Source organism: Notechis scutatus, chromosome 5 (genome assembly GCF_049901735.1).
Source record: "Notechis scutatus isolate UNSWTSFEM ecotype Mainland chromosome 5, rNotScu1.2, whole genome shotgun sequence".
Lineage (NCBI taxonomy): Eukaryota > Metazoa > Chordata > Lepidosauria > Squamata > Elapidae > Notechis > Notechis scutatus.
Window position 1 is genome coordinate 20,062,234 of NC_142013.1, and position 15,070 is coordinate 20,077,303.

The following is a 15,070-nucleotide window of genomic DNA, read 5'->3' on the forward strand; positions in this document are numbered from 1 at the left end:
AGATCTTAAAACGTTTTAGTTATGGCTGATTTTATTGGAAGCTTTAACAATTAAGCATGAAAGTGATTCTTGATTTCATTTCCACATTTGATTTAGATTTATTGCAACCAGTTTTTACCTGAACATATATTCATAGATCACCCTCACACTATTTAAGATGAAAGTTTCATTAAGTGAAATTTTAGATCCACTACATTTTTGCTCTTTGGTGGGGGTTTTTTGGATTAAATTATATTGGCAGTCCTGTATCTTGAAATAGCTAGAATAATTTAACCTGCAATTCCCTTATACCTGTAATTTATAATTCCTTTTCAACTAATGCTGTTTTATCTCAATCATAAGTACCTTCTTTGGACAAACTGAAGAAAATAAGGCATAAAGCAGTTGTGCTCTTTTGGGCTATTTCTCACTTATTTTATGTGTATATTTCTAGCCTAAATTTCACTCTATTTCTAGAGACCTATGGTAGATTAATTTCTTAAGCTCCCAGTAGTATACTAGAATTGACATAATTCTAGCTTTTTTGTAGCAGCATTGTTGGCTATTTTGATTAACATAGAAACAGGATATTGTGGTTACAAGCTTGCATATTTGTATGTGATAATATTGTTTCAAATGCAAATATGGAGAAATACAAATAGACCTTGACTACAACCATGATGGCGAACCTATGGCATGCGTGGGAGTGCTGGAAACCGGAAGAGCAGCTCCCCGGCGTCCATGTGCACACCGGAACCTGAGCTTCCGGTTTCTAACGTGCACATGTGCATCAGCCAGCTGGTCTTTGCACGCGCATGCCGGAGAGTTTCCAGTTTTCAGTGCTCCCTCATGCGCGCCAGGGAACTGCTCTTCTGGTTTAGGTGCTCCCCTGTGCGCCTGCACACTCCCATTTCGGCACTTGGTGCCGAAAAGGTTCGCCAACACTGACCTACAACATAAGTGGAACCCACATTTTTGTTTTTAAGCAGTGTGGTCTTTCAGTAAAAGGTAAATGTTTACCTTTTTTAAAATCCCTTTTTTGCCGCAATTAAGCAAACCTGGCCTCCCTCATTGACTTTGTCAGAAGCCCCCTGGGAATGTCACAAATAGTATTTATGTGACCATGTAACCATCGTAAATGCATACCAAGTGTCCAGATTTTAGCTCATGACCACAGGGACATTGCAATGTCCCTGCAAGGAGCTGTTGTAAGCGCTGCAAGGAGCTGTTGTAAGATACTTTTTCCAGTTCATAACTTTGAACAGTTGTTAAACGGATGGTTATAAGTCAAGGACTACCTGTATTGAGACTACCTTGCATTGGTTGCAAGACTACCTTGCATTGGTTGCAAGTGGCCTGTAATAGTTAATTTTATAAGGTGGAAAGGCAGGCAATCTTTTCAGTAAAAGATTCTTGCTGATCGCAAATTGAAAATGCACAGATAAAGTAAGATGGATAAGCACAATATTTGTTATTATCAATATTATATATAATATAATATATGATGAGGTGGAAGTCCTTATATAATATTTGAAAGATCAGGATGGAGAGGAACAGGCACTGACTGAATCCTTCCAAGGCAGAGATCTTGGGAATGTGGACCTAATGATTCCAGGGAAATTTTATTCCTGACTCTGAACAGACTTGTACTCCATCAGTCTGCAATTTGGGTGTTCTTACAGGCTCACAGCTTTTGTCTGAAAAGTAGGTGACGTTATGGCCAGGAGGGGTCTTGCACAGTTATAAGTATTGTGCAACTTGCAACCATTTCTGAACCAGTCACTCATGTCCTAGTCACCTCCTGCTTGGACTAGTGTAACATTAGGAAACTGCAGTTGGGACAAAAATCAGTAGCTTACACAAGATCAGCAGCTTGGACATGATTGAGTTCTGATAGATTTGGATGCCCCCCTCTTTTTGAAGCATTGTTTGCAACCTGGGTGCATTTCTAGATGCTGATTGTAACCTCTATGGTTTTATATTGTTCCAGACTTGATTATCTGAATTAATATCTTCTGTATTTATTTATCCACTTAATCAGATCAAATGTGGTCAGGTTCTTCCAGGTCCTATCACCATAAAATTGTCATCTAACAGGACCCCAGAAAGTGTTTTCTGTAGTTACCCACATTCTTGTAACTCACTTCATACAAAAATTCAGCTTTCTGTCAAGCTTTCAAAAATTTATTCGAAAATACCTGTTTGTCTAGTACAGGAAAAGTTGTGTTGTAATTCAACATTTTCAGCTGCTTGGTGTTTATATTTCTTTTGATTTTATCAGTTTGGCCCTTTTTATTTTTACATAAATCTTTTTGAAGATTAAAAATCATTTTATATTTGAGATTATCAGCAGCCTAGATTCTTTTGATTTGGGCTGCAAACAAGGAAAATGAGTGAAAGAATTAAGTTAATTATGCTGTTGCTTTTGAAAAGATTAAGAAAACTATAAGATACATAGTCTGATGGTTCCAAAGATACTTCTACTATTTTTCATTGTATCTCACTTTTGCTTTACACAGACCCAATTAATAAGAAATTGGATTATTAAAATTATACTTGAAACACAAGCACAACAATATTTTTGCTGGTGATTTTAGCTATATATTGAATGATGAATTGCATGCCATCAAATTGGTATGAATTCTTGGTGATTGTATAGATTTTCTCCAGGAAGATCTGTCATCATCCTGGACCTTCTGATCTTTCAGTGGTTCTCCCATTCCCGCTCTAGTTGAATCTATTCGCTGTGCTGTTGCTTGTCTCTTTTCGCCCCACTTTTCCCAAGATTTTTAAAATGCTGACTATATAAAAACTAATGAATTGCAATCAGAGTCTGAGTCATACAAAGTTAGCTTTGGCAAATGGGCAATGGGGGATTTGGTGGGTGCTTTTGTTTGTTAAGTTTAGTTGAAACTTCTGATTTCTTATTTTTAAACAGAATCTTAATTTGTTCATTTCCTATATCTTGAGTTAGCTTTTTCTTATATATTGAACATGCTATGTAGCTAAAATTATTATTAGTTTTTTCGCACAGTTAGATGTTTAGACTGGATTGGCCTTTTTATCAACCTATCAAGTCCTTTATTATCATTATTATGGTTCATTGCAGTGTCAGTCAGCCTTCGGCATTTTTGTCCACCTATATACAATTCTATGTATCTGGACATGAATGATTAAGCTCACACTATAATGTTAGTATGTGAATAAATTATGTTACGTCTTTTAAATTATTATTATTTTAAACTGTGGCATGAGTGCAGTGATCAATCATGTTTCAAGTAAAAAAATAAAATGTAGTTTTGGTAGTACTTGGTAAATGTATGTGTATGTATGTTTGTATGATACCAAAAATTATGAGGAATGAATTTGGTTTAAAAGAAAAGAATCAGGCAAAATATAGGTTATATATTGAAGAATCGTTCTCTGTATTTCATATTTCAGTGTAGCGTAATTCCTGTCTCATCTTCCTTTATATATAATGCACATTCTCTTGGCAATAGTTGCTGTTCTGGCTCCCCCTATGTTAATTAATTCTGCTCTCTCAGACAAATACTTTTATTCTCCTCAGCTTCTTATATACAGCGTTTTTCCGTTGAGCTTACATTAATATTTGTTCGTGTTTATCTGTCATCTCTCTGACTCCCATTGTTTGAAATTTAAATTTTTGGCTTTGAATTTGTAGAAATTCAGTGGATTATCCTTTTTAGAGTAATGAAATGGGCAAAGAAATTAACAAATTAATTCTTAAGTAATAGCAATTTGCTATGTTGTTGTCCTGGAATAAATAGTGTATCTTAAAACATTTTTTTTTTCAGACTCTTAATGTACCGTCTTCAACCAATGGCCAGTTTGTGGCTCCAAGTGATATTCAGTTGAAATGCAATTATTGTAAAAATACTTTCTGTTCAAAACCTGAAGTACTGGAATGGGAAGTAAGTAAATGATACCATGATCTTTTTTAAGTGCATGCAAATTAATTGATTGTACACAATATGCTTCATTTTTTAATATTTCATACTTTAGCCATGGTTGTATTAATTAATGCACTGACTGTTTCCTATTCTTCTCTTTCTTGTAGCTGCCTCTAGTCTGATTAGATCCTCAGGTCACAGAACCAACCAGGATTATTAATTTACAGGGGTTTATGGGTCTTTCCAATCCATCAGGACTAATCCAGCCATAAAAAATAACCTGTTCCTTTACTTCTAGTGCTTTCCCTAGGCATGTCTCTTCATTCAACTTTCAGTTTCTGTTTCATACCAAAGCAGTGGCCTTTCTTTCTTTCTTTCTTTCTTTCTTTCTTTCTTTCTTTCTTTCTTTCTTTCTTTCTTTCTTTCTTTCTTTCTTTCTTTCTTTCTTTCTTTCTTGAGTTGTAACACATCAAAATCACACTGCCGTCAATAGAAATAAATCAAACATATCAACAACAATAATATCAAATCAAACTCCTGAAGATGGGTAATGGAAGGTCAAGTTAAATATAACCTTATCAAAGTGATGATCTTCTAAAAAATGCAAAAGAGGATGCTTTATGAAATCTGGAGATACAATGTTCTAAAGTACAGAGCTACAGTGAATGTCTGTCATCTTACTGATGTTCTCCTTATCGTTCTTCATTTAGAGGATAGTTTTCTAACAGGACTTTCAAAGCTTTTTCTCATCAGATAGGATAGGTTCATTCTGCCAAGGCAACGCTTGATGTGCTTACTACATCATACAGGTCTTTTTTAAAAAAAGTCATACACCAATGCTTCAAAGAAAACAGAACTTGGTCCAAAATAACTGCTGGGAATGATATTTTTGATATTTACTGATGAAGAGCACCTCAATTTTGGAGAGATTTATTTTGGGCTTATTTTGTATTGTCTAGAGGCTTGATGGATACCAGGCACTGGTTCAAGTTTACAATAGCAGTTCTGGTACGATCCAGAGTAGCAAAGTATACTTGAGAATCATCTGGATCCTGATGTTAGTTGATAAAGCAGATGTTGTTGCTAATGTTCATAAAAGCAATAGTAAACTTTCCTCATCAAACAGGAAAAAACATCGCCTATTATTCAAGGAGACAACCATTTTGTAGAATTTTGCAATTACTGCCAGGCGGATCCCATTGCTTCCTGGGGATCCTTTGTGAACAAGAACTAAAGGCATTTAATTTACCACATGAAAGACAGTGTCCAAGATCTTAGATGTAATTAGCAACTTTGATTATGACTTGACAGTGGTGTTTCTGGATATGCTAGGGTACTTGTCTTTGGACTCAGGTACTCTTATTCAGTTGCTACTGTACTCCTATGTAGCATGTTGAGAATTTGATGACAAACAATCGTCTCTCCTGTTCCAGAATCCCCTTTTAATTCCATCACAGTAGACATGTTTAGCCTATGTGGCAGCATTCGACTTGGTGAATAAATAATAGAAGAATCCTTACTTTGAGGACCTTTAATTAACAAGTTTGCACAAATATCACCATTTCCTTTGGGAAAAGATGTTTTTCTTCACCCGTTTGCCAGATAATAGTAGGTTGTTAGCACAGACCTTTGGTTCAGAAGCCACTGGTATAAACCAGAAAAAAAATCAATATAATTAGGCACACTGCAGTGCCTGTGGCGTGAAGCACTGACTATTAATGCTTCATGCCCTGGTTTGTGTTGTCTGATAGAAGAACTGAAGACAAAATCAAAATCATTTCATTTGATGGGATAGTTTGTTCAGCATGATAGACAAAATCAATTTTAAAGTTGGCTGTTAGACACCTTGTTTAACATGAGGGTCCTTGGTGCTCTCTGAGCTTACTTGTTTTCTTGCTGATGTTTCATTACCCAAACTACCGTATATGCCGGCGTATAAGACGACCCGGCGTATAAGACGACCCCCCAACATTTCCACTCAAAATATAGTTTGTTATATACTCGCCCCCTCTTCCGCACGCCTTCCACTTTTGCACTTTTTTTTTTTTTTGAGGCACTTTTGTCTACCGTGGAAAGCGAATCCCATGAAGCCGAAAGGAGCAGCCAGCCTTCTCCCAGCTCCCAAGGAAGCGAGGCTCGCACCGCCCGGGCTCCGCTGAGGTATCCGGCTGGGGCTGTCAGGAGTTGTTACTGCTGGCGCGGCTCCAGTCCTGCGTTGCCTCGGGAAAGGCAAAAAGGAAGAGCCGCGGCTTTTGCCTTTCCCTTCCCGAGGCAACGCGGGACTGGAGCCGCGCGGAGCCGCGCCAGCGGTAACAACTCCTGACAGCCCCAGCCGGATACCTCAGCGGAGCCCGGGCGGTGCAAGCCTCGTTTCCTTGGGAGCTGGGAGAAGGCTGGCTGCTCCTTTCGGCTTCACGGGATTCGTTTCCACGGTGCGCAAAAGTGCCTCAGCCGCGGGCAGCCGCAGTGCTTCCCAATTACTATTTGCCGGCGTATAAGACGACCCGGCATATAAGACGACCCCCCCAATTGGAGGCATCTTTTTCAGGGCAAAAAAGTCGTCTTATACGCCGGCAAATACGGTAGGTAACATCATCAGTGCTAGTAAGGAATGCAGTTTACTAACGCATCCATGAACACCAACTTACAGTTAGAAGACAAAATGAAAAAAAATCTTTAATTTCACAACATATAGACCGATTTAACCATAGTTTCAGTTGGGAAAATGTGACCATCCTAGTCCAAGCCAAGTTAAAAAAACGCCAGGAAGTTTCTAGAAGCCTTCAATAGAATGGTTTTATTATCCATTGCTGCCTGAAAGTTCCCATCTACTACTATTCCCTCCTTTTCTGAAATGGTTATTCACTGGTGTCTATATTTCTTTGCTTCCCATTCTCCATCTTTCCTCCCTTGTCCTGCAGCTTTATTTTGCTTTGTTTTGCACTTGGTTGCCAGACTCAGGAATCTGAACAATAAACAAGCTACAATCAGGAATATATATTATAGGCAGAGAAACAGATTCTCAGCAAAGTTCTTAAGCTCTGTAAGGTTCTGAACTTATTCAACATAGGTATAGAGCAGTGATGGCTAATCTTTTCAGCACTGAGTGCTCAAAGAGCGCGCAAACCCCCAAAGTGCAATGAGTGCGCGTCCCCCACACATGCACCACCCCCCGTGCATGTGCACACATTTTTCACGCATGCGCCTTGCCCCCTTGCCCACCGCACATGCGCCCCGTGCCACTTGCACCCACCCTCGCATGCGTGGCAAAGACCCAAAGACCAGCTGGCTGGTGGGAGGCGCATGCACGGGGGATGTGCGTCCCCACAGAGAGAGCTCTGCGTGCCACCTCTGGCACACGTGCCATAGTTTTGCCATCACGGGTATAGAGTCTATTTCTGTGAATTCACAGATGACCTGTCAAAATGTAACAGTTACGGGTTAATAACTAATTCTTTTCTTTGGGTAAAATGAACTTTTTTCATTGAGAGTAAGGAAGACGAACATGATGGATATAAGTTAGATCCATTATCAAAGCAATGAAGAGAAAAACAAGCAAAAACTATGCAGAAGCAGCCCAGAAAGGCACCTCCAACCTTGCAAAGTTCTCTTGATCTAACAACTCTCAATAAAAAATAGTCATAGCCTTTCTGTGGAGTCCTTTTTGGCCGACTTGGTGAGCTGACATAAATCTTATCACAAGATCATGGTAACAGTCTTGTCTGGGTCATCTTCCTTATTCTCTACAATTTTGCTATTTATTTATGTAAAATCTGCATTACATTTGAAGCCTTGTTACTTACCAGATTGTCTACTGTGGTATTTCTATTTCTTTAACTAGAACAAAGTGTACCAGTTTTGCAGCAGAATTTGTTCTGATGACTATAAGAAGCTACATTGTATAGTAACATACTGTGAATACTGTCAAGAGGAGAAGACTTTGCATGAAACGGTAAAATTTTCTGGTATCAAGAGACCATTCTGTAGTGAAGGTATGTTGAATATATGATTGCCAGTATGGCCATGTAGAAGTATAATAAGGAAACAAACAAAAAATGAGTTGTGCAGAATTATTTATTAAACTTCTATATTGGTGAATCATGCACCTCAATGGCAACATACAATAATAAAACATAAAACCCAGTGTAAAGTAAAACCAAAAATTAATAATGACAAAACAGATTATTTAAAATAGAAACTATCTCAGACTGTCTCAACCTATTCCATAACCACAAGGATCCAGCAATATTAGCAAGTAAGTGTCTGGAGTCCAGTTCATGTGTAAAGGATGAAATGTCATTTACTTTAAATTGAAGTCAATGTTTGTCAACTGTTTCCTCATGCACTGATGAGGCCACACTGGAATACTATGTACATTTCTGGTCACCAGGATACTAAAAAGAAATGGAGATCCTAGATAATATGCAGAGTAGAGTGATAAAGATGAGTTGTATGATGAACCATTGAGCAAGCTAGTCTAAGAGAGTGCTGTAAAGTATTGTGTAGAGGTATATAAGTCTAAGTGCTATTGCTAATGAAGAGGAAAATTGGGTGGGGGGACATGATAACTGTATTCCAGTATTTGATGCACTGTCACAAAAAAGAGGGGATTGATTTATTCTCCAAAACACCAGAGGGCAGGACAAGACGTAATAGGTGATCCAATCAGAAATAAGGAGAACTTTTCTGTCAATGAGAACAATTAATCAATGGACTAGCTTGCCTTCTGGAGTTGTGGGTGCTTCATCGCTGTAGGTTTTCAAAAATAGGTTGGATAATCATTTGACTGGGGTGGTATAAAGTCTTCTGCTTTGAGCAGGGAATTGGACTACAAGACCTCTGAGGTTCCTTCCAAACCTATGATTCTATTATCTGTATACTCATAATGAAGTGACTTCCTAATCCGTATTTAGTTTTCATATGGTATTTTAATGTAGTCACCATTATAGGCAACAGAAACATACTGGAGCATGCCCTACACTGACATGCACAGGGCCATGGCAATGACAGGAAAAGTAGCTTAGATGGATTACAAAACCATTATTTATAAACAATTATAACTGCCTGAAGTAAGCGTAGTTTATGGGAAATCAGCGAACCCCATTTGCAAAAGCTATGTTGGTATGGTCCAAAGCAGAAATGAGCATTTGCATTGTAAAACATCAGATTTTGCACATAATTTGCAGCAACCTCATGTTGCTGCCCATTATTTCTGCTTTCTGTTGGATCTGGGGCTGTATATAGTAATTTAATAGTTCATATATTCTACGCTGCTCTTGGACTATTTTATCACCTTATATTCCTGCATTACAATGCAATGAGTGAATGAGATTTCCTTGAGCTCTTATTTCAAAGCAGGGTAGATTATATACTGCTCAGAAAATTCTGTTTTTTCCAATTCCAGTTGAGTGGGTATTTTTCCTCTTTTGCTTTATCATCAGTAGATTCAGTGTAAAAAAAAAGACTGACCTCATTGGAAACAATAGAACTATTTGTACATGAAAAATACTACAATATTTTGTTTCTTGTAATAACAGTGCTAGAATTAGTTTACACTGGTGTTCATTTAGAGCCAAATAGCTTTTTACAGGGCCTCAAAATAAATATATACCTGAAAGTATACAATACACTTTTTACTTTTTAACCTGGATATAAGTGAGTATATAAATATAGTATAGGCAGTCCTTGAGTAATGACTATAACAGGCAGGCTTGTGACTTACTGATTTTATCATATTTTTTTGCGCGCAGTTGTTAAGTGAATGCCATCGCCATTAAGCGAACCAATGGTTCAATATGGGCTAGTTTTGCTGAAAACTGAAGCAAATGCCAGTTTTCAGCAAAACTGTCATAAAACACAATAAGGGACACCTCAAATGGCCATTGAAATTTTGAATCCAGGTAGTAAGCACTCCCAGGGAGATCTGTTGTAAGTTCATATGGTCACTAAGCAACCAGTTGAAATTCAAGCACTACCTATAATGGAATCTAAAGATAACAAGGACCTTAAAGTTGAATGTGCAAACCATATATAATAAATCAAAAAGGTTGATGATTATTGACTTGGGGAGTGGCTAAAATTCTTTCTCAAAAATGGTGTCACCACTTTGCAAGACAACATTGTAAAAGCTATGAAACTAAATGCAAAAAAAAAATCCAACTAAGAAACCAGATCTGAGGTGGCACAAAATTTTGACAAATCATCTCTGCTGCTTCCTTTTTTCCAGGTTGCAAGCTGCTATATAAACAAGATTTTGCAAGACGGTTAGGATTACGCTGTGTTACTTGCAATTATTGTTCTCAACTCTGTAAAAAGGGAGCATCCAAGGAACTTGATGGAGTAGTAAGAGATTTCTGTAGTGAAGAGTGTTGCAGAAAATTTCAAGATTGGTACTATAAGGTATTACAATGTTTAACCCTCTTTTATAATGATTGCTAAGTACCGTGTTTCTCACATAAGGCCGGGCCTTATTTTTGAGCCTCAAAAACGGCTAGGCCGCCTTTCGGGGTAACTTAATTTTCCCCTTTCATCCTCATCTAGAGCGCCCGCTGGCAGCCTCGCCACCAGCTGCTCCTAACGGGCAATCATGGCGAAGCGCAGAGAGCTCCCTACTCCCACCAAACACCTTGCTGCAGACCCAAGACCTTTGGCACCTGCCTCTGTTGCTTTCCCTTCTGCCCATTCCGCTGCTGTTTGGAGTGCCGTTGGAGCTGCTGCCGCCGCTTGGAGCTGCCTCTGCCATTTGGAGCTGCCTCTGCCGTTGGAGCCGCCGCCGCTTGAAGCTGCCGCTTCCGCGCTTGGAGCACTACCGCTGTTTGAAGCACCACCACCACTCCAAACACGGGCGGCAGCTCCAAACGCGAAGCGGCAGCTCCAAACGTGACGGCGGCACTCCAAACGGCAGAGGCAGCTCCAAACACGGAAGCGGAGCCACCACCGCCGTTTGGAGCTGCCGCCGCTGTTTGGAGTGCCGCCGCCACGCTTGAGCTGCCGCTCGCATTTGGAGCACTACCGCTGTTTGAAGCACCGCCACCACTCCAAACACGGCGGCAGCTCCAAACGCGAAGCGGCAGCTCCAAACGTGACGGCGGCATTCCAAACGATGGCGGCAGCTCCAACGGCGGCGGTGGCTCCGCTTCGTGCTTGGAGCTGCTTCTGCCGCTTGGAGCGCCGCCGCGCTTGAGTGCGGCCGTCACGCTTGGAGCTGCCGCTCGTGTTTGGAGCTGCCGCCGTGTTTGGAGTGGCGGTAGTGCTCCAAACAGCGGTAGTGCTCCAAACGCGGAAGCGGCAGCTTCAAACGGCGGTGGCGGCTCCAAACGGCGGCAGCAGCTCCAAACGGCAGAGGCAGCTCCAAACGGCGGCGGCGGCTCCAAACGGCAGAGGCAGCTCCAAACGGCGGCAGCAGCTCCAAGGGCACTCCAAACGGCGGTGGTAGCTCTAACGGCACTCCAAATGGCAAGTCCCCCACCCTTCCCCTATTTTGCATGTTTTAAACTAGGCCTAAATTTGGGGGAGGGGCTTAATTTGATTTTATGCCTAGAAAACATGCTGGGTCTTCCTATTGGTGGAGGCCGTATTGTTGGAGAAACACGGTACATATCTAAATTATTAGTGATATCTTCCACAATATTGGTGTGTGTGTGTTTCTTTATAAGCAGTTATTAAAATTAGATGCGATATACTGGTTAAATAAACAATTAATATTCAAATCTCAAACATTTTTGTATCAATCCATGTTCATTTATTTCTGTTGACGTTACATTTCAAGAAATAAGTGAATACTATGGTCAAGTGCTTCTCAGCTGAATGTTGAACTAGATATTTATAGTTCAAACTTTTACTAACAATAGGAACCTGACTTTCTAGACGTAAATTAAACTAGAATATTTCTGCAATGGTAACTTTTATGGATGTGTTTTGCATAATTTCATAGGGATTTTCTCTGTATCAGATTTTTGTTATTTTTTGTGTCCTTGGCATAATTTATTTCCTGCATGTATCAGTTTCTCAGTTTTTGCTATTGATTGAAAACAATGTATAAAATGCTTTTTGTTTTGTTTTTGTTGTTTGTTTTGTTTTGATAGTAGAGATATCTATCTTCATTTATCGTAAAAGTCCAGGAAAGAAAGTGATCTAGCTTTGTATTAGATATTTTCAAGAAAGTTGTTTTTGTATTATTATTATTTTTCTGTCTTAGCTCCAAAGAAATACAAATTATTTCCTTTCATCCATTCAAGAATTTTTTTACATTTCCACCCCCACACACTTTTAATTTCTATTCTTCTATTAGAAGCAGTGCTTTTTAAAAAAAAAAAACTACTTAATTGCTTTTCCAGCAATTGTTTTCTTCTTCTTATGCTTCTCACAGCACCAACAAGAGAATGTTCATTAAGATATTTTGACCAAGCCATGATAGGAATTCACATTGAAACCCTTCCCAGTATGTCTATTGCTATGGAAATAGACTTAGCTCTGCAGAAACGTGCAATGGGATAACCTTCTGCAGCTACTTCTGGCTCCTCTCATACCTACTTCAGCCAGATCATTACAGATAGTCCTCAAATTCATTTAGGGACCATTCAAAGTTACAACAGCATTGAAAAAAAGTGGTTTATAACCTGCTTTCACACTTATTACCATTGCAGCACCCCCTAGTCACATGATCAAAATATGGGTGATTGGCAACTGGCATTGTATTAATGACAGTTGCAGTGTCCTGGAGTCATGTGATCCCCATTTGTGACCTTCCCAGCTGGTTTCCGGTAAAGTCAATGGGGGAAGCCAGATTTGCTTAGCAACTGTGTAATCACAACTGCAGTGACCCACTTAACAACTGTGGCCAAAAAGGTTGTGAGATGGGGTGCAACTCACTTAACAACTGTCTTGCTTAGGAATGGAAATTTTGGGCTCAATTGTGGTCATTAATCAAGGATACCTTGTCTAATTCTCATTGTGTATATGCCTATACCTAACTTGCCCATTTTCCTGTGATTGAAGGCAAAATATTCATTGAAGGCAAAATCTTAGTAATATTAATTAGCGCTTAGAAAAAAGGACAGTGATTCCCCTTAAAATGGGAGATAATCCTCCTCACTGCTCTCTGACTTTTCCCTTTCCTCCCTTTCTAGTATTAAAATGGGCTCAGATTTTAAGCTAAGGAAACATCCCAATAGCAAAGTTAGATAGACCTCAGTGTTGCCCTTTTGCATTTCTGAAGAGATTAACAAATGAAATAATTTCTTTGCTCCATTCTTTTTAATCCAGTGATTTGTCCTAGTGCTTGCCATGCCATCTGTTCCATGCCAGATGTTGCTTTTTTTTTTAAAGGTCTCCTAGCCTGTATTGCACTTCTGTCTTTTTCTGGTCATGACTGCATCTTTATTGTTCCTGCCCACTTTCAATTCAAGTGGATATCAATCTTTGAGTTGGTAGCGAAAAGAAAGCAATGCAGAGATACTTCCTTTCTGAATAAAGATGTCTAAGCTTCTCAAATGGCAACGTGTCCCACTATTCTTGAGAAAGCTACTTCTATTTTAAGAATAATGTTTTTACCAGTTTCTGGAAGGTCAAACATATGGGGATGATACATGCTTTGGATGGTAAGCTGTTTTAGATAAGGGAAAATGTTCTCACCCATTTGACTCCTCAAGATACCTCTTGGCCCAATAACATATAGGCTTTTTACTACAAGCATTGCCAATGCTTTCCTTGTCAATCAATGAAAACATAGGAACCTTTCTTGTACACTTAATTTTGTTCAGAAGAGTATCAATCCCTTTTGAATTTGTTAAGTTCTTATTTTGCTGCTTAGGTTTGTCTGCATTACAGAATTAGAGAGGATTTTCCTAGATAAAGATACACTACCAGAAGCCTCTTCTCAGATTTTATGTCTTCTGAGAGAGCAAAAGGCATTACTCAAGTCTTGGAGAACTTCATAAACCAACATTAGATTAAAGCATTTATGTACCAGTAATTCTTTTTCCAAATCATTTAGCTAATAGTATTTTTTTTTTTAAGGCTGCAAGGTGTGACTGCTGCAAAATTCAAGGAACTCTTAAAGAGAAAGTACAGTGGAGAGGGGAAATGAAGAACTTTTGTGATCAGCATTGCCTTCTGCGTTTCTACTGTCAACAAAACGAACCGAATATGACAACAGAAAAAGGACCAGAAAACTTACATTATGGTATGTTCCTCTTACCAACAACTGTGTACATTATTTTTTTTTAACATTTCAAAAAAATGGCAAGTTGTGTAAGCTTCTCTTTTCTAGTATCAGATAACAGGGCACACTTTACTTCAACCCAGGAGATAGGATTACTGAAGGTCGGCTCTAGATCAAGGGTATTCAAACTTGGCAAGTTTAAGACGTTAAGACTTCAACTCCCAGAATTCCTGAGCTAACATGACTGGAGGAGGAATTCTGGGAGTTGAAATCCACAAGTCTTAAAGCTGTCAAGTTGGAAGACCCTTGGTCTACATTAACATATATCAAATGAAATTGGCTAGCATTAATAACTATCTGGCTACATAATTTAGCAATTTTTCTTCCAAAAGAAAGGTGAGCATGCCACTTTCCCCACATGCACAAACTTAGTTGTTTTGAAAACAGCTTACTGTTTAATCTTTTTATTGAGTAATCTATAAAACTAGCATGACTAAGATAAAATATTATGGTATTTATAATCTACAAATTATTGTAAGTTACAAATTATGTTAAGGTTGTTGTCTTCTGTTTATAGATCAAAGTAGCCAAACTCCCCGAACAAAAAACACAGTAAGTAAATCATAAAATATTCGAAATTCATAGCTAGGATAACAAAATCCCTCACAGCTTGTAGAGAGAATTATATACTGTTTTCTGTCTTAACCCATATAATTCCTCATCTGCTAGGATGCATATTCTGTACATTTAAAAAATATGACAAGACATGACAGGTTGTGTTTTCTTCATGGGTATTTTCAATAATGTAAACATGACATAAGTTACAATGAGAAGACCGTACATTTATACTTTTGATATTATATGGCTCTCAGTGATAAATATCATAAATATATAATAGCTGAGATAACATACAAATGCACAGTTGCAAATAGTAATAAAACACATATTTATGTTAATGAGTACATAATAATCACTTTTGTAATAATTTTAAGTAGCTAATTTGTTTAGAACCCAAAAC

General features: G+C 38.7%; 1 protein-coding gene across 10 annotated transcripts in view; it reads left to right on the top strand.

The window, feature by feature from the left end:
- ZMYM2 (zinc finger MYM-type containing 2) overlaps window positions 1-15,070 on the top strand; it is an 83,103-nt gene that overhangs the window by 44,833 nt on the left and 23,200 nt on the right. For all 10 annotated transcript variants that reach the window (XM_087966243.1, XM_087966246.1, XM_087966245.1 and 7 more), the window contains 5 exons: window positions 3,795-3,911; window positions 7,732-7,882; window positions 10,117-10,289; window positions 13,908-14,073; window positions 14,630-14,664. In XM_087966243.1, the coding sequence (XP_087822369.1) occupies window positions 3,795-3,911; window positions 7,732-7,882; window positions 10,117-10,289; window positions 13,908-14,073; window positions 14,630-14,664 (642 nt within the window). The remainder of the gene's footprint in view (window positions 1-3,794; window positions 3,912-7,731; window positions 7,883-10,116; window positions 10,290-13,907; window positions 14,074-14,629; window positions 14,665-15,070) is intronic.